Raw genomic sequence first — 26,154 nt, 5'->3', positions numbered from 1 at the left:
CAGTCTCTGTGACACAGTGCGGCTTTTGCTTAATGGTAAAGAATCATTGATCCCTTGAAGAAACCATTAAATTGAACATACGAGCAAATCATTACTCTAAGAAAACGGCATCACATATAAGAACACATCTACAAACTTTCCAAATAGACCATCAAGGGCACTGCAGAGATTGAAAAGCTAATATTAACTAAAAGAGTAATCTACTATATATTGAAGAATTACTTATAACAAAATATACATGTGAATATGCTGCTCTTGATGACTTGTGTGAAACTGCTAGAATTAGGAATGTAGTTGTTGCTTCCTGATTTACTTTTGTTTGTTTGTTGTTTGGGCCATTTGGCCCCCATATATTCAAAAAAAAAAAAAATACATGTGATTATACAGCACCACCATGATTCTTACAAGAGCCTAGATCATTACGTCAGAAACTCCCGAACACGAACTGGCCTTTTAACTGCATTTGTAAAGCCCTGTATGAAACATGAAACACTATCAACAGCCATGAAAAATTCAACTGCCAACATGTGACTACTAACCGCAACTTGTTAAAAGTTCAATTCACTAGTGGGAAGGACAAAGTCATTTGTTTCTTTTTCCTTTTCAAAGCTGCCAGTGGCAGCTAAGATATGTAATCCACAGTAAGGAAATAACCGTCTATATGTATGCTTTGAGTACTTTCGCACCCATGTAGTTAAAGATGATACTGTCATGTGGGAAAGATGGTAGACCATGAATGTCTCTTAATTAAATTCAAAAAAGAATCGGTTACTATTATTCTTCCTCTAAAGCATACAGATCCAATAGATGAGGTTAAAGAGAAGTCATGCTACACATCAAAATACCATGGTTTTGTTAAAAAAAAAATTAAAAAAAAAATCTCACTAAAAAGAAGCGGAAAGATGAACAGTTAGTATTGTCCTTGATTCCCCACACTATGTAGACACAAATAGAAATGCATCTGATAAGAACATTTTTCTTAAGTATATGTTACTGCTACAATGTGTTCTTGTCCTTGCATAATAATCTTCCTCTAAAGCAAATTGAGAGCCAAAGCCATTTAGTGCATCATAATATGAACAACAACAACCAATTAATATGTAACCATTCCAGTGTACAGATGTATGAACCTTACAATATGCAATTTTGAAATTAACTACTGAAGAAATTGAAGAACTATGAATGATTACGCACCTCATTAAATTTAAAGACCAAAGGACGTGAATCTCTCTCAGAGGTTGCTTCCTTCCGCACAGCCTCAGCAGTGTTCTGAGAACCTTTACCAAGCTTTCTAAACCTGTTTTCAAGTATACAAGAGGAGATGAGACCAAGAAGACAAATAATTATGGTTATTAGTGGACGTAGTGGACCCATTGATGATCATAAGAGAAAAAAATACCAATAAACACATAGTATAGAATAATAGATAATACCTATCAAAGAAACTAGAGGAACCACCAGACGGCTTTCTCATACATCCAGAAGAGTTTAACTTTGTACTCACTGGGGTATTCCCAGTGCCCAAGTTAGGTAAAACACCGCTACTGGGATTTGACATGCTTTCTGACTTTCCATTGTTCACAGCAGATGCACCTAAATGATCAACTCTACCAGATTGTAATCTCCTAGTTTCTAGCCTTAAAGAAGCATGGTTTTCCTTGTTGTATCCATCTGTCAACTGTGCAGATCTCCCAATGCTTGCTTGCAAAATCCTTTGCTTTTCAACCTGACACAAATGGATTTTAAGTTAACGAAGGGAACTACTATTGAGTGCAGTAACTTTTAGGAAGAAAACTTTGCATACAAAAAGACCAAAAAAGGCAATTCTCATGCTTATTGTTTTAGCAATGCATTTTTTAAAATGGAAAATTTACTTCAAATTGTTTTAAGAAAATAGGGAGATGTTAATCATTATTTAAGGTGTTCTACTAATAAAAGGAAACTTATAGCACCTAATAACTTAATTTAGGAAAGTAGATATCACACCTAAGAAATGGCATATTTTAAATGATTGATACTCTGAATGTAAATGTATCTTGATCCTCCAAATATAAACATGAGTAGGGAAGATACAAGTAAGCATAAACATACATTGTAAAGAGTTGTAAACCACTTGAGGCAAACAAAATTATAATAAATATATACACCTCCATATTTTCCTTTATACAATAGGCATGAGCTTGTAATAAGGTTTGCCTAATTTATATGTTGTTTCAAGTAATTCAAGTACTGTGAGGATGCATGCATGTATTCAAGTGGTGGTCATACGATGAATCTAAACTATATCATTTTTTGAGGCACACCCTTAGATGAGCCTCACTAGACTTATTCACATCCCTAAGCGATGAAGTTTATTTAGATTTAAAATGCATTAGTTTCAGTTAAGTTGAGTTTTCTAACGGTAGAGAGAGTTTATGATGGGATTTGATAAAACACCCCCATCACCCAGATATGAACTTCTAAGAATTCGAGGATATTTCAATAATTCCCATTCCTTAAAGTCTGCTCACACATTGAGGTAAGAAAATTCAGCAAGTCAGCTGACTTAGTTAGCCTTTTTCTGGTGATTAAACAGTCACATACATTACTTTTTTTTTTTTTTGGCAGAGAGTTGCATACATTACTAAACTTTGAAAAAATCATCACTCACCTCGTGCGCCAACATCTGTTTCATAGTTGAGGCAAGTACATGATGGCCAGATCTGTAGCCCTATTAGATTGTAAGAAAGATATAATTAGTGTGAATCATAAAATGAAGTAAAACACATCCTACAACCACAACCAACTCAAACCTGGAAGTTAACAAAGCCATTAATGGGGGGATCAAAAGACAGCTCCGACACATCAGCTGCTTGATGCCCGAGATTGCCAGTCACAGGATCAGCTTTAATCCTTCTATGTGTTATAGAATAGGAGACCATCGTGCTAACTAACTGAGCCAGATCATTCTTCTCCTTCTCTGATAATAAGTGCAATGAGGCCTGTGAAATATACCAGACTATATCATAAACAATAACAATGACCAGGACCGCAATATGTCATAACTTCATCAGATAATACATGAGAAACAGGCATGCATATAGAGAAAGAAAGCAGAAAATGGCAACAATCTATGGATCTACCACACTGGAATAAAGCTAGTTGTACCCATATGCATTTCCTAAAATAGATCTGTATGATTCTCAAAGCCATGGTAGTAGAAATCCCAACAAGGGACAAATGCAATTCACACTTCCAGTCACTATAGTTGATGATCATGAAAATAATCAAAATATTTGGTAGAATAAAATAAAAATTTATAAGAGAGAAAGAGTTAAAACCCAAGGGCAACATAGTTGTTGCGATTTCACACGACTTTCTTTTCACAGAGATGCAGCTTGTCCCTATCTTTTGCTTTTTTCGTTTTTGGCTTATATTGGCACTAACAATAGATGAATAAAAGAGTAAGAAAAAATAAAAAAGTTCATCATCCAAGTTACATACAAACAATTGGACGACCACATTGTCAATAAGTGAATTTGATCAAGTGCAGATTCAAAAGATATTCCTTCAATCACATTAATCTGTGGACAGAATAAGAATATGACAAACTCTAGCAGCATGTCCTTCAACAATAATAGCAATATAGTTATAAGAGGAAAATTTTGGTGATATGTTCTACAGTACATTCATTGATTAAATAAGAAATAGACAGCATTTTTTTTTTTTTTTTGAGAAGAAATAGATAGCATATTACTGAAATCAAGCATAAATACGTGAGAAAAACAACTAACATAAATTTTGTCAAAGACACTCAAACTATCTCAATTCTCAAAAGAATTGACTGTTAGATCACATGAGCAAAACAAACAAGCAAGACGGAAACTAAAAACCTCTTGAACTTGCAGACATGACTAGTGCAAAGTGTAACTGCTATATCTATAACATATAACATATAACATATACAACTACACTATAGATACCCTTACTCATGGTGAAATATGAAACTGCAACCAATCTCCTAAAAAAAAATTATTTTAACTTTTAACTTTTATATTAATAAAGAGAGAGAGAGAGAGAGAGAGAGAGAGAGAGAGAAAGAGAGAGAAAATGTAGCAGAAATGCATGTAACTTACCAGCCTTAGAGTTGGGGGTGATAGGATGTGTAACAGCAATGAAATTGAGTCTTCTACAAAGGACTTAATTGAAAAATGCCTTGAAATAGATGGTGGAATTGTGTTGTACCAAGACTTCAAACTGTCCACTTTTTCCATTAACATTGTCCGGTACCTGAAGTTATGCAAGGGATTCAAATTGGTATGAAACTACGAGTTTTTATGTTCTACATTTATAACACTTCAAAACACTGCACCCTTGGATATACCTATAATAAGATTTTGGCCATTCAATATTCGGTCTCTGCACTTGGGCTACTAAACGATGTACAATTATGGCAATAACAGGCTGATAAGCTGCAGAGAAGAAAAGAGGGGAAAGAGTCAAAGAAGTATATTTATTGAAAGCATTCTGAACAGAGAGATGATAGATAATGAAAAGTCTTTACCATAAAGGGACATGTGTTGTGTACGCATAATATATTTGTTCATAAGGTCAGAGACACCAAGGCTATTCAAGCATTTGACCTTTGGAAAAGAGAGAAATTATAGTCAAATGTCTAGTTTTAGCACATCTCAAGTAATCCATATAGTCAAATCAGGTGGCTCACAGTCTTTTGCATCACTGGATCATGATAAGGAAGATGCAAAACATTTTCATGAAGACCATCCACAATCAAATCATAGTCACCACTGCAAATTCATTGAGCAGGTAAGGTGGAAGTTCGAATTTTTGAAATCAGTTGCCATATGATGCTTGCTGGAACTTAAAACATACCGGTGAGAAATGAGAGAATGCAAAGAGTCAAATTCACTAGATATTATTCCACAACTGTTATTTGTTCTTTGCTGCCTCTTCGGTTTTCTCTTTTGGAAGATCTAAATGGAGAGTATCATCCTCAAACATAAGATTACGCAAAAGAGAGATAGAGCAGTTCAGAAACACATAAGTGAACTTATGTATGTTACCTCTTTCCAGACATCAAACACACCTCTTGACATATCCTTTCGACCAACCACTTGAGAGCCAATATCCCACTAAGAAAGTAAACAATGAGAAAATTAAACTAGTGTAAATTGTCAAGTCACTCCACTTTGAAAAATGAAAATAAAGCAGTGGGAGATCCTGACTTTTAACCCCTACAATTTCAAAAACCTCCCCATTTCAGTAGGACAAGAAGACTTTAGATATTCTTCTTACACTGGATTAAACCTCATGCAGAACTCCTAAACTATTAATGAGATGGCAGTTCAGGAATTTCAAAAATAATACTAAGAGACAGTTCAGTACATCATTCTGACATGATCTTCTATCATGAGAGATGGTTGTTAATGTGCTCCAAAACCTTAACAGATGGTTTTGCAAATATTTAATACCCACAACCCTCAAACAGTGACTTTGTAAATAAATACTGGTGAGCTAAATTGATAAAGGCCTTTTTTTGTTCTTGAGGGTGAGGTGCGAGAAAGTGGGTAATTCAAAGAATACACCGGCCCCACCTTCGAGATGATGCAGACCTTTGAGGTTAAACACGGTAGGCCCCTTCTCTACTATAAAGTGGACTTCCTAGTCACAAATATTACAACAAGAAAATCATATTTTCTGCTCTATGTATCATACTTCCTACCGCTCTCAGTTTGCCTCACCGAACAAAATCATCCTAGATAATGTTGTAGAGCTTAGCAATTATTAAAGTTTACATAAGTCATGAATCTGTTAGCATGCCGGTTTCTTAATTAGTTCATAGCCTGCAAAACAGCACGACTGGATAAAACTCTTACGGCGTTGAGTGCTTCCTTCTTCTTGTTCAGGAACTGAAGAGTGTTCAAGCATGAACGTATATCACATTCTGTAACATAGAAGCTGGTGTGAAATTTAGAAGAAGACAAAGGTTGGATAGAATGGAGTGAACTCCCAATAAAGGAATACATAAATCACCTGTATGCTCTGCAAGTACAGTAAGTGCAATGGAACTTGTTTTCATTCCTTCCTTGTTACATATATATTTAAGCCTGTAATAGACAATTAACAAAAATTGAGACCACTCTAAGATAGGTGCGATGAAAACCCATGAAAGAAGTCAAAAGGGATCAACACACGTGATGGTGCCCCTGATTCAGTCCAATAAACAAGTGCAGTACATACAAGTAAAAGGCATTGTTTTAAGACAATGTACATCAACTAGCCTAGTAGCTATACCAAAACATAGTGAATGAACACCGGGATGTGGTATACAAAAGCTAATAGTAAAATACCTTTTAAGAATTCTGATAAAGATGGTGAGCAATTACATATCCTAATTATTTCATAATTAGATTTTCAATTTCTTTTTTGGGTACATGAACAAGAGCCATTTCCACAAAAAAACACAAACTATTCGTACACTAAATTACACTGTTGGTCTTGTAGTTTAGGCCATTTTCCACTTTCATCCCCAAAGTACCAATTTAACACAAATTGATTGTTATGGCCTCAAATTTAGAGACCCCATGGCAAGAGAAATATTCTGAACCACCTCAAATATGACAAGGTCAACGATTTGGAGCCACGTCATTTAATGAAATAGGTTTTGTAAGTTGGCAAACTACAGAATTTAACTGTAACCAAAAAAACTACAGAATTTAACTGGTCAAAAGAGAAACCAAGGACAAAAGTATAAGGACAAAAGTATAACATGGCATTATACTATCCAACTCATGTGCCAAACATCTCAGCTTATATGACAAGGGACCCAATAAAGCATTTTCCTTCTGCAAATGTACCTGCTCACCACTCGATTCACTGTTGGTTGAACAAAAACATGAACCCTGTACAAGAGCAGGTAATGTTGTCAAGCTAATACTTCTTCAAGAACTTCACATCAATACGAATATATTATTATTACTGTTTGTTATAGCCTCATGAGGCACAATTTAAAAATCAGCTGTACTTGTTGCCATTATTATTAAAATGAAATGAAAATAAAAAAGGGCGCAAGTAATGTTTTCAAGCTAATAACTCCTCAAGAACTCCACATCAATACAAGTATATTATTAATTAATGTTTGTTATGGCCTCATGAGGCACAATTTAAAACTAGCTGTACTTGTTGATTATTATTGAAATGGAAATCACAAAAAATAAAAATAAATAACTGAAAACGTCTACCATTATCAATATGATTACAACCCCCAGTTTCGTAAGAGGTAGAAGCAAAGTGTACATTATGCTTTGACAATAGAGATTAAACATTACTTACAATGATATATTAACTGAGTGATTGGTGAGGAAGACTTACTTCGCTATCTGACGTAATGGTCTCAACGAAGGTGCATATAGGTCATTGCATATGCAAATAATCTACAAAAGAAAAGCCAACATATTATGATATACTGGGGCAAAAGTTGATCACTCCTTGACTAATATTTAGAACTTACAGGTCTTAACAAGGATGCAGATTTCCGCCCCTTTTTTGAAGATGCCTTTCCTGATGTTTGTTCTTTATTAACATTTTCCTTCTCCATATCAGACTTCTTATCAGCAGAAACCTGCGTGCACAACAGATGAATAAGAATAAATCATACGGTAAAGCACTAATGAGATGATAAAACAACTTTAATTTAGCAAGTGGTAACAGAAGTACAACAGCCAGCATTGCCTGGCCTCATTTATCCATCCTCAAAATTTATACATTATGGAAATCATGGAAATTAGATAAATCTCAAGGCCATGCTTAAATGTACACATATATAAGCAAATAAATGAGCACACAAATCATATGACAATGCATGTTAATCCTAAGTTAGAGATTGAGTCCCAACTCAAACAATTCTGGAAGCATCTAAATTTCCAACACCATGCAAAGAAAGATATGTGGTAAACAACCCAAAACAAAATGAGTTTATGATTGTAGCATGACACTATCCTAATCCTTGGCACCGTGGATCAATAAATAAAGAGCCCAATCATTACCAAGGAAATCTATATATCATAAACCCTTTAATTAAATAGTTATAATCATCTTACACATTTGCAGGTGTTTAAGGTATTGTATTCCATTTTTAATATGTCGCCATGTTTCTTATGTGATAGATTTTAATTTCTCAACTCTTAAGATGTGGGAATAAACTAACATACAAGTACTGTATGAGCTACCTAAGCCACCAACCTATACACACGTGTCAGATGGGAAACTAAATGTGATGAATATGATTAAAAAAAAATCATTTGAGGATAACCTGAGACAAGAATCAATGCCACTGATACACCTCCTGAAACACAGACTAATTTAAACCCATGTCAATTACCATTTTTAGAATGACTTCAACCGCACCTTTTCCGTCACCAAGTGCCCCATCTATTTCGTCAATCACCTGGAAGACATGCAGAGATGCAGTTAATTTTTGTCATGTGCACACACAATAAAAAATATTTAACATAAAAAATGAAAACAACCAACCAAACACTTTGGCCTTGAGTCGGCTGAGACTGAGTTCATCTGAACAACATCAAGAATTTTAGCTCCAATAGTTGATGATGATCGATCATCACTAGCATTCACCTACAAAGCATGAAACCCTTATGGAGTAAATAAGTCTCTTCTCAACTAAACTTGCTACAGTACAAAAGCCTTATATGATTGTTTCTTTCTACAAAGGAAAGTGTCAGAATACAAAGTAAACCATAGGCATTCTCAAAAGAAGTGAAAGAATCCTCTCTTTGCAAGAAGCAGTGACCCATACTTACCCCAAATGGAGATAAATAATCTATCATATTAGTATGGAAGGAGGATATTTTGGAAGTGTTTAATATATAGTGCCAGACTATATATATGTCCTCTGTATGCATATATATGTGTGCGTGTGTGGACTATATTTACACGTATACACCCCCCCCCCTCTCTTATAAAGAAACGAAGGGAGTTAAATAAAATAACTACAAAGACACGAACAGATTTGAAATGTGTTCAAAACGTTGAGAAAAATGATACTTGTAGCCTAACAAGTAATTCCTAAGTAAGACATCAAATGATACCGAATTACTCTTGATTGAAGTATAATCAAGATATGGCCATAAATTACTCTTGATTAAGTGTTTGCTAGTAAGAAGTACACAATATACCTCCACCACTCGGTATCCACAATGCTTTGCAGCCACATGTGCAAGTGTAGTCTTTCCGAGCCCTGGTGGGCCACAAAGTAAGAGGATCTGCCGATTATGAAAACTATGTTAGTGAACCCCGCCCCTCCAAAAAAAAAAAATGGTGACAATATTGGGAAAGCTGTAAATATTAAGAAGCAAAATTGACAATTTGAATTCATCAAAGTGGACATAAAAAGAAGTGTCCCTTTGCAACTTACGACGTATTAAGAAAAACAAACATCCCTTAAATGACATATCCTTTTGGAAATCCCAATAATAAGCATGAGATCCAAATCAAATGATAATGCCTTTCTGGCCAGTCAAAAAGTATTCTAAGAGTTAGTCCTATGTAGCACAGATATAGACACAAACACGGAAACACAACACCATAGTATCCAATACCACATTATGGCTTCTGTTATCATCAGTAAAGCAAAGTGAGGGTTACAAAGTCTTTTGAGGAAGAGAAAATTATATATAGCATATATGCCTTCTGGAGCTTTAACTCCCATAGATAGTTAAGAAAAGTTATTATAGTAAACAAAAGTATCTTCTCATGCAACTGATTATACTTCTGACTTAACACCTATTGTAAATTTTGATTTTATTTTGTGTTGTCTAACTTGAGCCCATTTAATACTAAGACATATATATATATATATATATATATATATATATCTACTTTAACTTAGTGTTGTCTAGTCTGACATTATAGCTAATCTCAAGAAATTATTTCACAAGTACCTGAAGCAATAGAGCTCCATTTTAGAAGGCATAAAATGCATTGAGCAAGCATTTTCATCAGGCAAACAAGAATGATATGTCTGAACATTATCCGACTAATATGCATTACCTTTTGTTCTGGCGGACCAGTAGACCGGGAATTGTTTGACAACTCTTGAACGCTTTTTGAATTAGTATTTTCATGATTCATACCATTGAAATGCTTAATTTTTTCATTATTCCATCTGGATCCTCTGTTACTTCTCGGAAACTTTGACTCGGAAAGTTTTTGATGTTGAGTGATAGAAGAATGTCGTTTTAAAGCAGACAAAACCTCATCTGATGTGCTCCTAATCTCTGATCCAAAAACACAAGAATCCCATTGTTTTAGCCAAAGCAGGACCTACAATGGGAAAACCACATAAAGTTAGTTAATGATGAGCGGCAGATATCTTTTAGGGATGAAAAAGGTACATAAAAACATATATGCCTTCTGGAGCTTTAACTTCTACCTGAAGCAAAAAAAAAAAAAAAAAAAAAACATTAAAACGAATACCTCACGATTTGTCTGTTCATCGCTGAGAAGCTCAGTAAATGAGTTTGGAGCATATTTATCCACCCAAAGTCGTTCATGCACAACTGGTGTTTCGGGAAGAATCACATCACTTTGACCTCTGGAACTGGCTTGCAAGGCCTTCAACATTGAGAGAAAAAGTTATTTGTTTAAGAACAAAATTCCTTCCTAGTACTAGTCTGTATTCAATGTCTCATTTTTTTGTAGCGTATCATGAATATCTTTCAGTAATGGATACGGTGAAAGTTAATATTCAAACAATGTTGTAAGAGAAGACTTGGTATCTCATGGAGCAGATCATAGAAAAGTAGATAAATCATTTTCACTCGAGTTGTTCTGAATTCTTAGTAACACATTTTAAGAGACAATCAGCTTGCTTTAGCACGTCCTCCTACGATCAGACTATACTGATGATATGTATGCCATTATATATGTCTAGATCATATATACAAAGTATGTGCCTCTTACAATATTGAACTATCTAACATGGACTGAAGTGGCTGCATGACATTGATAAATGTAAGCCACTTTGAGCTTTGAAACGAAGGACAGTAATTTACCATACCCTTGTAAATGCCTCTTGCTCCAGTCTTTGCAGTAGAACATCAATAGGTTCCGAAATGAGACCTGCAAAAATCACCGAACTTGTCAACTGTAAACAACACATTGCAAGAAATGAAACGAAGCAAAGATTTGGTTCTACCTCCAGATTGAGATTGTCCAGTTCCATGCAATCTCTGTGGACGCTCCTCCATCTCCACCCTAGAAATCTTGGCATAAACCCTATCGCCCAAACCCGGCGCCGTCACCGGAATGAAATCACCGTCGATCTCGGAGGCATACCTAGACACAATCTTCTCCTCCACAAGATCAGCACTTGTTTCTTCAACAACAGGATCGCTCTGGTGTGGCGGCGAGTATCGAAGCCAATCCTCATCTTCGATCCTGCTTCGTTTCTCGTCAGATGGTCCGGGAGCTTCGGCAGTTTCGTCTTCTGGTCGCAAACGCTTGTGGCCGTTGATTTGGGTTTCAGTAGACTGCTGGTGGTCAGTCGACGGTGGCGATTTGGAACCGGTAGGATGTTGGTCTTCTTCTTCTGGATAGGGTTCCGGCGGTTCGAGCTCCGTGCAATCTTCGTGGAGCTGATAGTTGGCTTCAAGCAATTCGAGCTCGTCCATGTCCATGTCCATTGCTGGCTCAGATGTGTTTCCTCTAGGTCTGACAGAGAGAGAGAAAGAGAGAGGTCGGAGATGAAGAATTGGGAAATTAGGGATTAGATGTAATTTGGCGGGAAAATCAAGTGAAGAGGGCGGCAAATGAGTTGATGTAATTCCCCTTTTGCCCTCAGAGCAACTCCAAACTCAAAAGATTCACTAGGTCAGTCACTCTCTCACTCTCACCCGATTTCCCTGTAACTGGTCAGTAGTCCAGTCTGCTCCATCCCTCTTCCGCTGCTTTGGTAGATCTACGATTCTGCGGCAATCCCAAAGAGTCAACGACGCCGTCGATCACCTCAAATCCGGGGGCTTCCCCTTTTTCTGCAAGGATACCCTGAACACATCTCCAGATCTGCAATCTAGCAGGGACTGAAACGATGGCTTTTGAATCAAGGTTATGGCGTATTTGTTCCTTTTCTTTTTCTTTTGAAGTTGCTGTTTTGATTTATTGGACAGGAGTTGAAAGAGTTAATTTTCTTTATGCGTTTTGAAGAACCCAGTTTTTATGCATGATTAGATGTTGGGGTCAGAATGATTAGATGTTGTTTTATGCATGTTTTGAGTTCTTATTGTCACAATGAATAACTGGTACTAGTTCTTAGTAACAATCTAGTTGCTGTATACTAATTTTTTTTTTTTCTCGTTTTTTCAGAACTAATGGTTTCCTGCATATTGTATATTCAGAAATGGTGGGATTATCTATAGGAGAGAAGTATTTCATACAGGGTGGCATTGCTCAGGACCTTCGCACTGATGGTCGGAAAAGATTGTCGCCTAGACCCATCTTTGTTGAAACTGGAAACATTTCCCAGGTTTGATATGCTTCATTCAAATTTAGATATTCCCGGTTGACATTAATTTTACTTATGTTGTTATAAGCTGCATTTTCATGGCCTTCTTGCAGTCAAATGGTTCAGCAAGGGTCAGGATTGGTGCCACAGAAGTCATTGCCAGTGTGAAGGTAGCACATGGGCTTAATGCTAAGCTGTTTAGTTTTGTTGGCTTTTAGAATTCCTTCAATACTTCCATTTTTAGTCTTGTTTATTAAACCCTGCCTTCTCATTGCACTTGCTGTATATTTGAACAAGTGCAGGCTGAACTTGGAAGGCCGAGCGCATTGCATCCTGACAAAGGAAAAGTCTCTATAAATGTTGATTGCAGTCCAACTGCAGCACCAATGTTTGAGGTTAGCACTTTTAATATCTGCTACCATCTCATATTTTACTTCACGATTGAGGCTGAAAAGACATTTTTGTTTCTTTAGTACTACTATCATGTGGAACTCTTGCCATGAAGAAACTAATTAAGGATATAATACACACACACTCTTCAATATTTCATTTGTATGCTAGTTGAAGACTTCACTTCGATGTATGAGGTGCAAAGAACATAATGATATGAATATATAGTCTTCTTACAAAAACAGATTTGAGAAAAAAGAAAAAACAATAAGGTTGTAGTCTCACTAAAAAGGGTTAATTTACTGCATAATGATAAAATTTGGAAACTAAATTTCAATTTCTGGTTATTTGTTTTCTTTCTGTAATCCTCTGATGCAAACTTTTCCTTTTGGTTATGAACTACTAGACTATTGCAAAACCTATTTTGCCTTTGTATGACCCAGGCCTGTACACTTCTTGTAAAGCTGTTGCTTGTTTCATTTTTACAGGGTAGAGGGGGTGAGGAGCTGTCCTCAGAACTCTCAGTTGCTCTTCAGCGTTGTCTATTAGGTGGTAAAAGTGGATCAGGTCTGTACTCAATGAAATCAGAGGAGCACAATTAAATAGTACTGGTCAATGTTTATCTTTTCATTTCTATGTGCATTCTCTCTTCGGTCAATGTTTATCTTTTAATTGTCCAAGCATTTTAATCCAGCTTACTGTTGATAAAATGGTTGTCTTTATTTGTCCCAGGTGCTGGAATTGACCTCTCTTCTCTGGCTATTGTGGAAGGAAAGATTTGTTGGGATCTTTACATTGAAGGCCTTGTTGTTAGTTCAGACGGAAATCTACTAGATGCCCTAGGTGCTGCTATTAAGGTACTTGATATTCTTAATTATTTAGAACTAAATCTTATTTAATTTCTTTTTATGCAAATAAATGAACAGGATAATATACGAATTTGCTGGTGGTTATAAGGTCTATATATTTAGTTTCAGAGAGAGGTATAGAGAATAGATGAATGATAGTTTATCATTTAAAGAGCTTGTCAAGACTGAAATTGAAGATACATAAATAAAGTAATAAACACACTTGAGTCTTTCCTGCCTCTACTAGTTTGAGCCTGTTTCTCTTAGCCAACCGGTCTTTACAATCATTTAAGCCATGTTCTTTTTCTTTGGTGGTCAGAGTTTGTGGCCATTTCGTGATGTCAACTGAGTCTCCTATTATATGTGTTTCATTGGAAATCTTAATTTCTGTCAAAAGAAAAAGAGGAAAAGTTAAAACTAAGTGCACTTTTATTGGTATTTCTATATAAAATTATGTGAGGATAAAAACTCATATTCCCAAAGGCTGCTTTGAGCAATACAGGCATCCCAAGAGTAAATGTTGCAGCTGGTGCATCAGGAGATGAGCAACCAGAGGTTGACATAAGCGACGAGGAATTTCTGCAATTTGACACATCCAAGGTCCCTGTCATTGTTACATTAACGAAGGTGATAAATTTTGACCCATCTCTTCTGCCCTTTAGTAAACTTCATGGTTATTGCCCATTATCTATGATGCACGGATACGGCAATTTGGCCTCGTATCCCGTATCGATCCGGGATACGGGTACGATACGGCTTGGATACGCTTGGATACGCTCGGATACGCGGACCCAGATTGGATACGGTTTGGATACGTCAGTATCCTTTGCGGATACGTAGTATGTAAATAAACCGGATACGCCGCTTGGTCATTCACTTCTCTTCTCATCTTCTTCGCAAGTCACAGACTACAGATCAATCAGACTTGTTCTTCTCTTCTCCTCTTCTTCGATTCACCTGGAACTTGGAGGTTGGAGCTTCAATTAGGCTCGCTTCGTTACGTTCTCCCCTCTCTTCTTCTTACCCATATGAATTTGATTGCTTCTGTGATGGTACAAGTTCTTCGATTGGTTTTAAGGGTGTGATGCTTTCATGGGTTTGATGATAAAAGGATAAGGATGAAAGGATTTATGGGTTTGATTTCTTTGATTCGACCAGAAAGGTCTGATGCTTTGGTTATATGGGTTTGATTGCTTCGATTCGACTAGAAAGGTCTGATGGTTCTGGTTTTTTTTTTTTGATGACAATCTGATGGTTCTGATGGTTTTATGGGTTTGATGCTAAAAGGATAAAGGATATTTTAATACCTTTTTAAAAAATATTAGTTGTTGCCACTCAGAGTGATGTTAGGATTCGGAAGAAGATAAGTATAAAATATATATATATATATATATATATTATTTAATTGACGTATCCTTCTCGTACCCGTATCCAACTATATTTCAGATTTGCCGTATCCACGTATCCGATCATATCGTATCCAGATACTCGTACCCGTATCAGTGCTTCTTAGCCCATTATTGATCTCCACCCATTTGCTTTTCAGGTAGGCAGGCACTATATTGTAGATGCCACATCAGAAGAGGAATCCCAAATGAGCTTAGCTGTTTCTATTTCAGTCAACAGGCAAGGGAACATATGTGGGTTGACAAAAAGGGGTGGTGCAGGCCTAGATCCAAGCGTCATTCTTGACATGATATCTGTAGCACTAAGTGTAAGTGAGAGGCTGATAAACACATTGGATTCTCAGAGAGCTGCGGCTGAAGCTGGTAAAGATGAGTTGTGATGATAAGTAGAACCTCTGATACATTAAAGTAGGTGTAGGTGGGTTCACACAGGTCCTAGTTATATGAAAGACTGTAATTCTGAATTTCTGATGGTAAAAAAAGCCATGCGAATAATTCAAATTTGTTGTATCGGTATTTGGAACCCTTGTCCAATATTAGTATTGGCATGCTGTTAAAGAACAAGAGTTTGCTAAGATTGCTTTTGTAGTCCAGATATCCATCATTTTGACATTGGTTTCATTGGTTTAATGAGAGATATGAACAAGAGTTCCTCTCTAACTTTGGAATTCATTACATCAGTTTTTGGAAGGATCAACACATATCGTTTTGGTATTTGATTGGTGCTTGATTAATTGTTCTGTCACCTCAAGCAGAAACTCCAGCATGACATGAAACCGGAAACCGGAAACACTAGGCTCAAAACTTTCCAAGCAACAAACGAGAGCAGCAATGATGTGACATAATAAATAAGAATTCTCAAGTTTGGTCTAAATGCTAAAATGATAGTTCAACTTCCATAGCGACCTACAAATGGTGCCACTACGTTAAGTGGGAGAATAATTTTTTATCATAGTTACGTTACGAGAGAAATTTTTAAATACAACCGGTTGTATACAATTATGTGTTTATCTCTCTCGTTATAGATTAAAATTCATCCTCACATACATATTTTTCGCAATAAGTATTGCAATTAGCAAAATTCATATACTCTAATTTTGTTTTTAAGAATCAATCATAAACTGAACCTAAGAAAAAAGAATATGATAACTCTCCCCCGTGGAACCCTAGCAGCGCCGACTAGAGGCGCAGAGCATGAAGACGGCAGTCCTTGCCACCCTCGTATAGCGCGCCAGACTCGCTCCGGCGTCAGCTTTCTCCCTACAGTCTTTTTATGGCCGGTCTTGGCTCCGATCCTGATCGGACGTATTCGATTTCTTACTGCGGATTTAATTCTGAGGGAGAAGGATTTAGTTGATGAGTGCCTGACCTTTTGGGAGGACGATGGTGGGACAACATATGCTTTTTCGATGTGGCGTCCCGACAATTTGGCTTGACAGCGAAGTGTTGTTGTTGGTGGAATCGGTATGTATATCCCTAGTTTTGATGCCTTGACTGCCGAGCTTAGGTTGTGACTGTCGGGTTGTGGTGGCAATGACGACCTAGTTTGGATGGAAATTTGGCTGAGGAAGAAAGTAGTGTGGAAGATCGCCGGCGTTGCAGGAGGAACTTGGCTGAGGAGGGCGGTTGAGATGAGTGGCAACGCTAGGCTGGGTGCCAAGGCTGATTTCGGGTTGTTAACAGGTTGGGTGCCCAGAGCATTTGGGCAGCCCACTTTCTATCGAAGGTCAACGTGTAACGTCCCGAACCTAAATTCACTTGTTTACTAGTCATTTGGACGGTAAACGACAATTACTTTCACTTTTTACTCTGTTTCGATACTTTTAGTGGCCCTAAAAGTTGACTTTTTGTTCGGGTGAAAATTTGAGAAAATGTTCTTCATGGAAGTTGTAGAGGACGTTAAACCGAGCGCGTGCATATGTGGTACGTAAAAATCGGAGCTCGTATGCGAAAGTTATAAGCGAAAATGTGAAAATTACTGTTCATGGTAAGTAGGATATATTTGAATTTTTACTGTTGGCAGGTAACTTTCCTTTTTTCTCTCTCTCTCCTCCTCCCCCGCGTTTTTCTTCCTCTCCTCGGTTCTCTCTGCAACTCCGGCCATCTCCGGCCATCTCCCTCTTCCGGCCACCTGGGAACGAACAACCAGCACCGTTGGACTCCTCTACTTCTACCCAACCTCCCCACGGCGATAACTCATGGCGGTTTGGCCGGAAAACGAAGAACCAAGCCGGAAAACTTTACTGTAGCAGTTTGAGTCAACGTCAATATCTTCGGATTCCGGCGGTCTCCGGCCACCAAACCGGCGTCGAAGGTTCGGTTTTTGCCAAGGATCATTTTGCCCCTAGCCTTGAGCCACGATTTGCACCGTGGAGGAAGAATCGAAGGTTTGAATTTCTTGGTACTATTCATCAATCTGGGTTTACTGTTTTCTTAATTGTTGACCTAGGTGTAGTTGTTTTCTCGGGTTGTGGTAGTTGAGAAAAGTGTTTGGAATGATGAGATGATGGTGCTGCCAAAATTTGGTGGCCATCGGAGCTGGTGGCGGCGGCGGCTGCAGCGTGTAGGGCAGTGTTTTAATTCCGGTTTTTAGCCCATTAAATTGTAGAAATGTTGTAGAGCTTGTATGTGAAGTTTGGTGAATTTTGGAGGAGTTTGGAATTGTTTGTGAATTTTCGAAGTTTGGAGTTTTGTGGTGGAATTATGGGAAATCCGGCCGTCGGATTTCCCTTGTTTTCATTGTGGAATATGTAAATTGAGGAATTGGAATTGTGAAGAGATTTTGGTGGAATTTGAGAAGTATTGGAGATAGGGTTTTTCGAGGTTTCGTTTAGGTTCGTATTTATTTTATCGGATTGCCGTTTACGGAAATATAATTGTGTACAGGGCAATGTCGCGAGCTACGGCTAGATGAAGGAACTCGTTTGCGTGGTTGCCCAATAGTACTGTGAGTGGACCTTTGCTTTTAAGTATGGATGCATGCAAATGTTTTTCTTGAATTAATGCTTTAATTAATTAACATATTATTTTCCGAGCATATAAATTGATTTTGGAATTTATTTACGATTTATCTCGTGGATTTTGACAGGACCCGCCCCGACTTTCACCCTGAAATCCGAGGTGGCCCTGTGGGGCCCACGTTAGGGATAACTCTACCAAAAATTTGGCAGAGTCACCTCTAAAATGGACTACCCAAAAACCTGTAAAACACACTAAACACTTCAAGCAAACCAACCTTATACTCCTGGAGCCACCCTGCTCCCAATTACCAACAACTCCACTTTCACAAAACACAAACTCAAAATACTAATCCCAAGGTTATGCAGAGCAATACTACTATACACAGGGATATAACAGAGGAGTAAAGGATCAAGTGATCCTACACTGCGGAAGTAGTGACAACTATGCCTCAAATGTCATGTACGCCCGACCTCCACTAATACGCCTGCAAACTGGGCATTAGAAACCGAAAGGCCCAGGGGAAAGTAGACGAAAAACGTTAGCGTGAGTGGACAAAATAAACAACTCAAAGGAAAAAGGATTTCATACTTTCCCACATTTATTCTCTTTAATAACCGATGCATGCAACAATTAGAAAAATACATTTAACTTTAAATCCAAGAATTCCAAAACGATAAATGGACTAGCCTCGCTAGTCACCACATTCGAAAACTATATCGTAAAACCGAAATCTCATTTCTCAAGAAAATACGACCAGCCCCGCTGGCTACAGTGAAAATCGGACTAGCCCCGCTAGTCAAGCAACGATAATATATGGGGAAGAAGTTTCACCATACAAAAGAAGGGAGCCTTATTGGCTCGGGTCGGAGTGTCCCACACTCTAGAGCATCCCATGCTCTCCTCTACTCGCCTACGAACACATAGTAAGTAGGGAGGAGTACTAATAGGCTAGCCAGTAATATAATATATATATATAACGACCCTGGGTATGGTGGTTAAAAACTGATAAATCAATAAAGCTTCCCCATGTCCCACGTATAAAGAAAACACGGGTACGATTCCCAACCGTACTCGGAAATACTCAAAGAGTCGTATAAATTGACAGCGTGTCCCACACGCTAAAGAAATAAGTAGATTGTCAATGAGGCATTCCCAATGCCAAAAATCGAATAAATAAACAAGAATTTATTCCATCGAAATCCCATTTCGAAAATCTTTCAGAAATCTCAAATCGACGATTATAAAGATAATATAAACAGTATAAATCTCGAAAATCACATCATTTATAATTTCGAATCCGAGCATAACATCTTCATAACCAAAACTCACAACCGGTAACAAAACATAAATACTTCATGAGAATCATTATTTAAAAGTAAATCCATGAGATAATTCGCAATTATCTTTATATGCTCGGAAAATATGTTAATAAAATAGAACAAGCTTTAATAAATAAATGCATGCATCACTTATTTAAAACAAACGTCCACTCACAGTACTATTGGGCAACCACGCAGACGAGTTCCTTCATCTAACCATAGCTCGCGACATTGCCCTGTACACAATTATATTTCCATAAACGGTAATCCGATATAATAATTACGAACTTAAACGAAATCCGAAAATCCCTATCTCCAATACTTCTCAAATTCAACCCAAATCTCTTCCACAATTCTAATTCCTCAATTTACATATTCCAAAAAGAAAACGAGGGAAATCCGACGGCCGGATTTCCCATAATTCCACCACAAAACTCCAAACTTTGAAAATTCACAAACAATTCCAAACTCCTCCAAAATTCACCAAACTTCACATATATGCTCTATGATAATTATAGAATTTAACTAGCCAGAAATTGAAATTAAAAAGCTACCCTAGCCGCCGCTACCGCCGCCCACAGTGGCGGCACCGCCGCCACCGCCACCATCTCCGATGGCCACCAAAATTTGGCAGTAGCACCTTCTCAACACACCCATTAATTCTTTCAACTGTGACTAAGTTAGAAAATGAGCGGAAGTACCTCAACAATTAAAGAGAAGTTTGAACCCGAATTGTGAATAGTAACTCGGAATTTCAAACCTTCGATTCGACCTCCACACTGCAAACCGTGGCTCAAGGCTAGGGGCAACATGATCCATGGGAAAAACCGCTCCTTCGACGCCGGTTTGGTGGCCGGAGATGGCCGGAATCGCCGGAAATCGACGAAAATCCCAAACTGCTACAGTAAACTTTTACGGGCCGATGCCTCGTTTTCCGGCCAAACCGCCGTGAGTTACCACCACAGGTGCCAAGAGGGGGCGGAGGCGAGTCCAAAGATGTCGGCTTTATGCCACCAGGTGGCCGGAAGAGGGAGGTGGCCGGAGTTGCAGAAAGAGCCGAGGAGAGGAAGAAAAACGCGGGGAGGAGGAGAAAGAGAGGAAAAGAAAGTTACCGGCCCCAACAGTAAAAATTCAAATTTATACTTTCTACCAATGAACAGTAACTTTACTATTTCGCTTATAACTTTCACATACGAACTCCGATTTTTACGTACCACATATGCACGCGCTCGGTTTAACGTCCTCTACAACTTCCATGAAGAACTTTTTCTCAAATTTTGACCCGAACAAAAAGTCAACTTTTAGGGCCACTAAAAGTACTAAACCGAAAGTAAAAGTGAAAGTAAAGGTCGTTTACCGTCCCAATGACTAGTAAACCGGTGAATTTAGGTTCGGGATGTTACAATCTCCCCTCCTTATAATAATTTCGTCCTCGAAATTTCATACTGTTAAAGTAGAGGTAGCACACATATACTAATCTGCAATGCAACATCCCCAACGAATGTAGTACACAGATCATAACAAGGTGGGGATGATATTGCACGATCGATATGCAAGTCTGCTCAACTCATGTAAAAACTAACTTTAGATCTAGTCCAAGAGGTGGTCAAATACAATAAGGGAATCGACATTAAAAAGTAACAGTCCTCAAGCAGAAATATAACCAGTCACTGTAATCTTGAATACTGTATAAGGAATAATCGTCTCGCCCGTCAAGAAAACCAAGATGTGGAAATAACGATATAACCCACAACCAGAATGAACTTCTTTTCATAGTCTCCCAAAAGACTAATCAAAACAATATCTCATCCAATGTTTCCAAAACCTTGAAGCTTGTCGACTTATCCTTGGTCAAATTTTTCTCTTACAATCACAAGTCAACTACTTTGACAACCCCAAAGATTTTCCTATAATTCCAACTACTCAAGCAAATCAAAACATGCTTATAGTTCAGATAGCACGAGGTATTGACGTCACAAGCCACTTGACTGGAATAGACGTATTCATAATCTTGCATATAACTCATACGGTGAAGAACCAAACCGTTCACCAACATTGTTATAAGTCATTGACCCCACACACAATACCTTTTTCAAATTACACAGGTGTTAATGGGAAGCCAACACGATTAAGACATCACAACATGGTTACAGAAACCCAAAAGTCTAAAACAAGTAATCTTCGTAACTACCACACACAACAACACTTCCTTCCATTTATTTATATAAAAATTTATGATCGAATGTCGTTCACGTAAAGGTCCCACAATTGTCAAGCATAACAAAGGGTAGCCTCGGACAAACCCATAAGTTCTTAAGCAGGTAGGTTATGGAACCACTACACTTCCTCTTTGTTACCCAGACAACTGATTGGAACATTGATCACGCCTTGAAATGACACAGTCACAAGAAAACTCATTTAATAGTTATCCCCCTGGCCACACTTATAGTTCTCAAACGGGCAAATTAGCATTGTCCCTCGAAAACTGCTTATAACTATAATGTGGGGATAAAATTCTTCTAAAATCTAAATCACATGCATTCCAAGGAGTCTACCAATTACCAATGTCTAAAATTGAAACTGCTCACATTATGTACTACATCTTCCGAAACCTGATGCAAAGCAAAATCCATAAATATTCGCTCAATTCCAGCCCAAATATTCAAATCTTAGAGGAGATACATCACACCAAAGTTGTTCTTAGCTGAGGCTACACTTCTTAGTCATAGGTCAAAATTTAGTTGAATCCATGTCAATTTCGCTGGCCTCTACGCCACAAATGATAATTCTACTTCGTATGCCAATATAATTCTCACCACCGAAAACAATACTTGATTGGAATTCTGATCAAATTCAAATAAAATAGCATCCCTTGCTGACTCAACAGTTTTAAAGTATAGATATGCCCTCAAGCATTACCAATAACTCTTAGCCACTGCTAAGCAAAAATTCGTAAAAACTCTTTTGCTCAAAACAACCTGGAGAGAAAGTCGAATAAGTGCCCAAATAGAAAAACTCACAAAGTCACTTAATTAAACAAATAGCACTTGTGTACCACAGAAACGGAGTCCACTTCCCAAGATAGGAAAATATGATATCGAAGAGGTTCATTGTCTGATGTTACAAGAATCAATGGAAATCAGTTATGTCAAACCACGTTGAACTTGCAAGTACTAGAATATAGCCAACTCCTTTTATTTAACTTAAGGCCAAAACTGATAAACAACAATTGCCCTTACCAAAAAGAGGATAAGATAACCACGAATCCACTCCTCAATCGACGCTTAACTTATAAAATTTCAGCTACAACAAGAATTCATATGACTTCCCTGTGCTAACCAAAATTGCACCAAAAACTTTCCAAATCTTTTCACCAAGAATTAATTCAATAACATAACCATAGTAGCTCAACAATTAGTACTTAACTATCTATTGAACCCTTGATAGAACATAAGCCCAATCAATTTATTTCAACTCAACTCCTACTTCCTGTTCAAGTTGGCTTAACTTTAGACAAGTGGTGACCGGATTTCACTCGTACCAACTTCTTATACATTTTCAATTAAGGATCACCAAAATGGCAAAACTCGCTTAATCCCTCCAAAGGAATCCATTAAATATATTTAATTCAAGCAATAACTAATTCTTCAAGGTAGCTAACACAATTCACAAGCTCTTTCCCGAACAATCCTTAATATAAGACAAAGGACACCCGTCCAACATCTTGTGTCACACCAATCGATATCCGGATCCGAACGTGGTCCCACCACAATAATGATCCAATTTGCTCAAATAATCATCACTGAAGTACATCACTTAAAACAGACTACAATACCTTCCACCCAAGGTAACAAGAGTCTTGGTCAAGCCTTAACTTAAAACATTTCCAGAGCCAACAGAAAACTTATTTCCTTAAAGTTATTCCTTCCACCATCCACTAATATAATATCACAACCCATTCGTCCGGCAAACTTCCACTAAGAGTCTATCACAATTCAACCTTCAAGGCTCCTTGATTCAAAACTCAAATCAGATTCCGTATCACAAAGTAATTCCGTTTGAACTTCTAAGAACACCGAACTATGTCACTATCACTATTCCCCACAACCGTTTCACTCAAAAATGGATAAACAAAGGAATCCATTTGCATAATACCACATACGAAGAGTTGATTCCAACTCTCCCAATTATTTACCGACCAAAGTCGTAACTCTATTATAAAACCTTAAACATTCTTCCGATTCTCGAACTTCAAGCACATAACTGCAAAAGCCCATTCTTGTTAATCTCCCTGTTCGTTATCATCCAATACTCGGGAAGACAAAACTATAAGTTGTGGTATCAAAAATCAATCTCTTTTATTTCGAGCAAAACTATGCTCATACACCTTGATTAGGTCAACGACCCAAAATGACAATTTCTAAAAATCTCATCCTACTTATATCTCTCAATTACTGTCATCACCTCTCACTTGCCATCATCAGTGACCAAAGTCACTTGAAAACAAAGACTCTAGCCATAACAACCCAGAATAATTATTCAATTTTCTCTGTAAATGGTTTCCAACACTGAGGTTCCCAAAGAACCACCAAAAACTTCCAATAATATCTCAAATGCTACTTAACAACCACTCACATCACAAAACATCTTTCCCGAAACTTGGTTCAAAGTCAAAACCACCATTATTACCAAGTCCATTTCTACCCACAATCCTGATTCCCGAAGCAATCATATCATCTAGAGACAGCCCAAAGCTATTGTCGCTCGTCTCAGACACTCAAACACAAACTCGAACTCCGGTTTCCGCACCTTAATCCCTGCCCCAACAAACTTGTTGGCATCAAGGAAAAGACAACCACAGCATTTTCCCCGAATCACATTTCGTAGCACAACTCGAAACTGTAGAGTAGTTTTACTCTACCATCACCAGGGATAGGCGCAAGACAGTTAACCAATGGAATACGCAAAGAAAACCCTAGGAGGTCGGCGTACAAGAGGCATAGCACCAGAAGAAAACCAACTGACCTTGTACCTTACACACTTGATGAATACCACAGCACCGAAGAGCACACGATGGGGAACCGCTGCAGTCGGGCCATCACTCGAGAGGTACTGGGCAACACCAAGTATATAAGGTAACAGAATAGAAACGAGTCTACAGAACCTAATAACCTAATGCTCTGATACCAAATTGACAGGACCCGCCCCGACTTTCACCCTGAAATCCGAGGTGGCCCTGTGGGGCCCACGTTAGGGATAACTCTACCAAAAATTTGGCAGAGTCACCTCTAAAATGGACTACCCAAAAACCTGTAAAACACACTAAACACTTCAAGCAAACCAACCTTATACTCCTGGAGCCACCCTGCTCCCAATTACCAACAACTCCACTTTCACAAAACACAAACTCAAAATACTAATCCCAAGGTTATGCAGAGCAATACTACTATACACAGGGATATAACAGAGAAGTAAAGGATCAAGTGATCCTACACTGCGGAAGTAGTGACAACTATGCCTCAAATGTCATGTACGCCCGACCTCCACTAATACGCCTGCAAACTGGGCATTAGAAACCGAAAGGCCCAGGGGAAAGTAGACGAAAAACGTTAGCGTGAGTGGACAAAATAAACAACTCAAAGGAAAAAGGATTTCATACTTTCCCACATTTATTCTCTTTAATAACCGATGCATGCAACAATTAGAAAAATACATTTAACTTTAAATCCAAGAATTCCAAAACGATAAATGGACTAGCCTCGCTAGTCACCACATTCGAAAACTATATCGTAAAACCGAAATCTCATTTCTCAAGAAAATACGACCAGCCCCGCTGGCTACAGTGAAAATCGGACTAGCCCCGCTAGTCAAGCAACGATAATATATGGGGAAGAAGTTTCACCATACAAAAGAAGGGAGCCTTATTGGCTCGGGTCGGAGTGTCCCACACTCTAGAGCATCCCATGCTCTCCTCTACTCGCCTACGAACACATAGTAAGTAGGGAGGAGTACTAATAGGCTAGCCAGTAATATAATATATATATATAACGACCCTGGGTATGGTGGTTAAAAACCGATAAATCAATAAAGCTTCCCCATGTCCCACGTATAAAGAAAACACGGGTACGATTCCCAACCGTACTCGGAAATACTCAAAGAGTCGTATAAATTGACAGCGTGTCCCACACGCTAAAGAAATAAGTAGATTGTCAATGAGGCATTCCCAATGCCAAAAATCGAATAAATAAACAAGAATTTATTCCATCGAAATCCCATTTCGAAAATCTTTCAGAAATCTCAAATCGACGATTATAAAGATAATATAAACAGTATAAATCTCGAAAATCACATCATTTATAATTTCGAATCCGAGCATAACATCTTCATAACCAAAACTCACAACCGGTAACAAAACATAAATACTTCATGAGAATCATTATTTAAAAGTAAATCCATGAGATAATTCGCAATTATCTTTATATGCTCGGAAAATATGTTAATAAAATAGAACAAGCTTTAATAAATAAATGCATGCATCACTTATTTAAAACAAACGTCCACTCACAGTACTATTGGGCAACCACGCAGACGAGTTCCTTCATCTAACCGTAGCTCGCGACATTGCCCTGTACACAATTATATTTCCATAAACGGTAATCCGATATAATAATTACGAACTTAAACGAAATCCGAAAATCCCTATCTCCAAT

The 26,154-nt window shown here is 37.8% G+C and overlaps 2 protein-coding genes across 4 annotated transcripts; one reads left to right on the top strand and one right to left on the bottom strand.

Annotated features, from left to right (window-relative positions):
* Positions 1–185: 185 nt before the first annotated feature.
* LOC112196357 (chromosome transmission fidelity protein 18 homolog) lies at positions 186–11,852 on the bottom strand. The gene is made up of 23 exons (XM_024336675.2): positions 11,216–11,852; positions 11,078–11,139; positions 10,495–10,632; positions 10,069–10,341; positions 9,195–9,281; positions 8,533–8,634; positions 8,381–8,446; positions 7,511–7,621; positions 7,372–7,433; positions 6,858–6,902; positions 6,034–6,107; positions 5,877–5,944; positions 5,064–5,132; positions 4,873–4,973; positions 4,706–4,787; positions 4,544–4,622; positions 4,364–4,451; positions 4,116–4,269; positions 2,793–2,981; positions 2,651–2,710; positions 1,434–1,726; positions 1,195–1,297; positions 186–473 (listed from the first exon to the last, which is right to left on the bottom strand). The coding sequence occupies exons 1-23, from the start codon at positions 11,700–11,702 to the stop codon at positions 420–422; spliced, it is 2,847 nt and encodes a 948-aa protein (XP_024192443.1). The 5' UTR covers positions 11,703–11,852; the 3' UTR covers positions 186–419.
* Positions 11,853–11,928: 76 nt separating this feature from the next.
* On the top strand, positions 11,929–15,776 carry LOC112196023 (exosome complex component RRP42). 3 transcript variants are annotated; one of them, XM_024336288.2, is made up of 8 exons: positions 11,929–12,123; positions 12,414–12,541; positions 12,634–12,690; positions 12,823–12,915; positions 13,399–13,477; positions 13,643–13,767; positions 14,242–14,385; positions 15,305–15,776. In XM_024336288.2, the coding sequence occupies exons 2-8, from the start codon at positions 12,416–12,418 to the stop codon at positions 15,542–15,544; spliced, it is 864 nt and encodes a 287-aa protein (XP_024192056.1). In that variant the 5' UTR covers positions 11,929–12,123; positions 12,414–12,415; the 3' UTR covers positions 15,545–15,776. The 3 variants fall into 3 exon arrangements, with proteins under 3 accessions (XP_024192056.1, XP_040374797.1, XP_024192055.1); XM_024336287.2 differs by having other exon boundaries at positions 11,951–12,123; positions 12,382–12,541; XM_040518863.1 differs by lacking the exon at positions 14,242–14,385 and having other exon boundaries at positions 11,931–12,123; positions 12,382–12,541.
* Positions 15,777–26,154: the final 10,378 nt, after the last annotated feature.

Source organism: Rosa chinensis, chromosome 4, assembly GCF_002994745.2.
Source record: "Rosa chinensis cultivar Old Blush chromosome 4, RchiOBHm-V2, whole genome shotgun sequence".
Taxonomy (NCBI): domain Eukaryota; kingdom Viridiplantae; phylum Streptophyta; class Magnoliopsida; order Rosales; family Rosaceae; genus Rosa; species Rosa chinensis.
The sequence above is the reverse complement of the archived record's forward strand: the minus strand, read 5'-3'. Positions and strand labels throughout refer to the sequence as shown.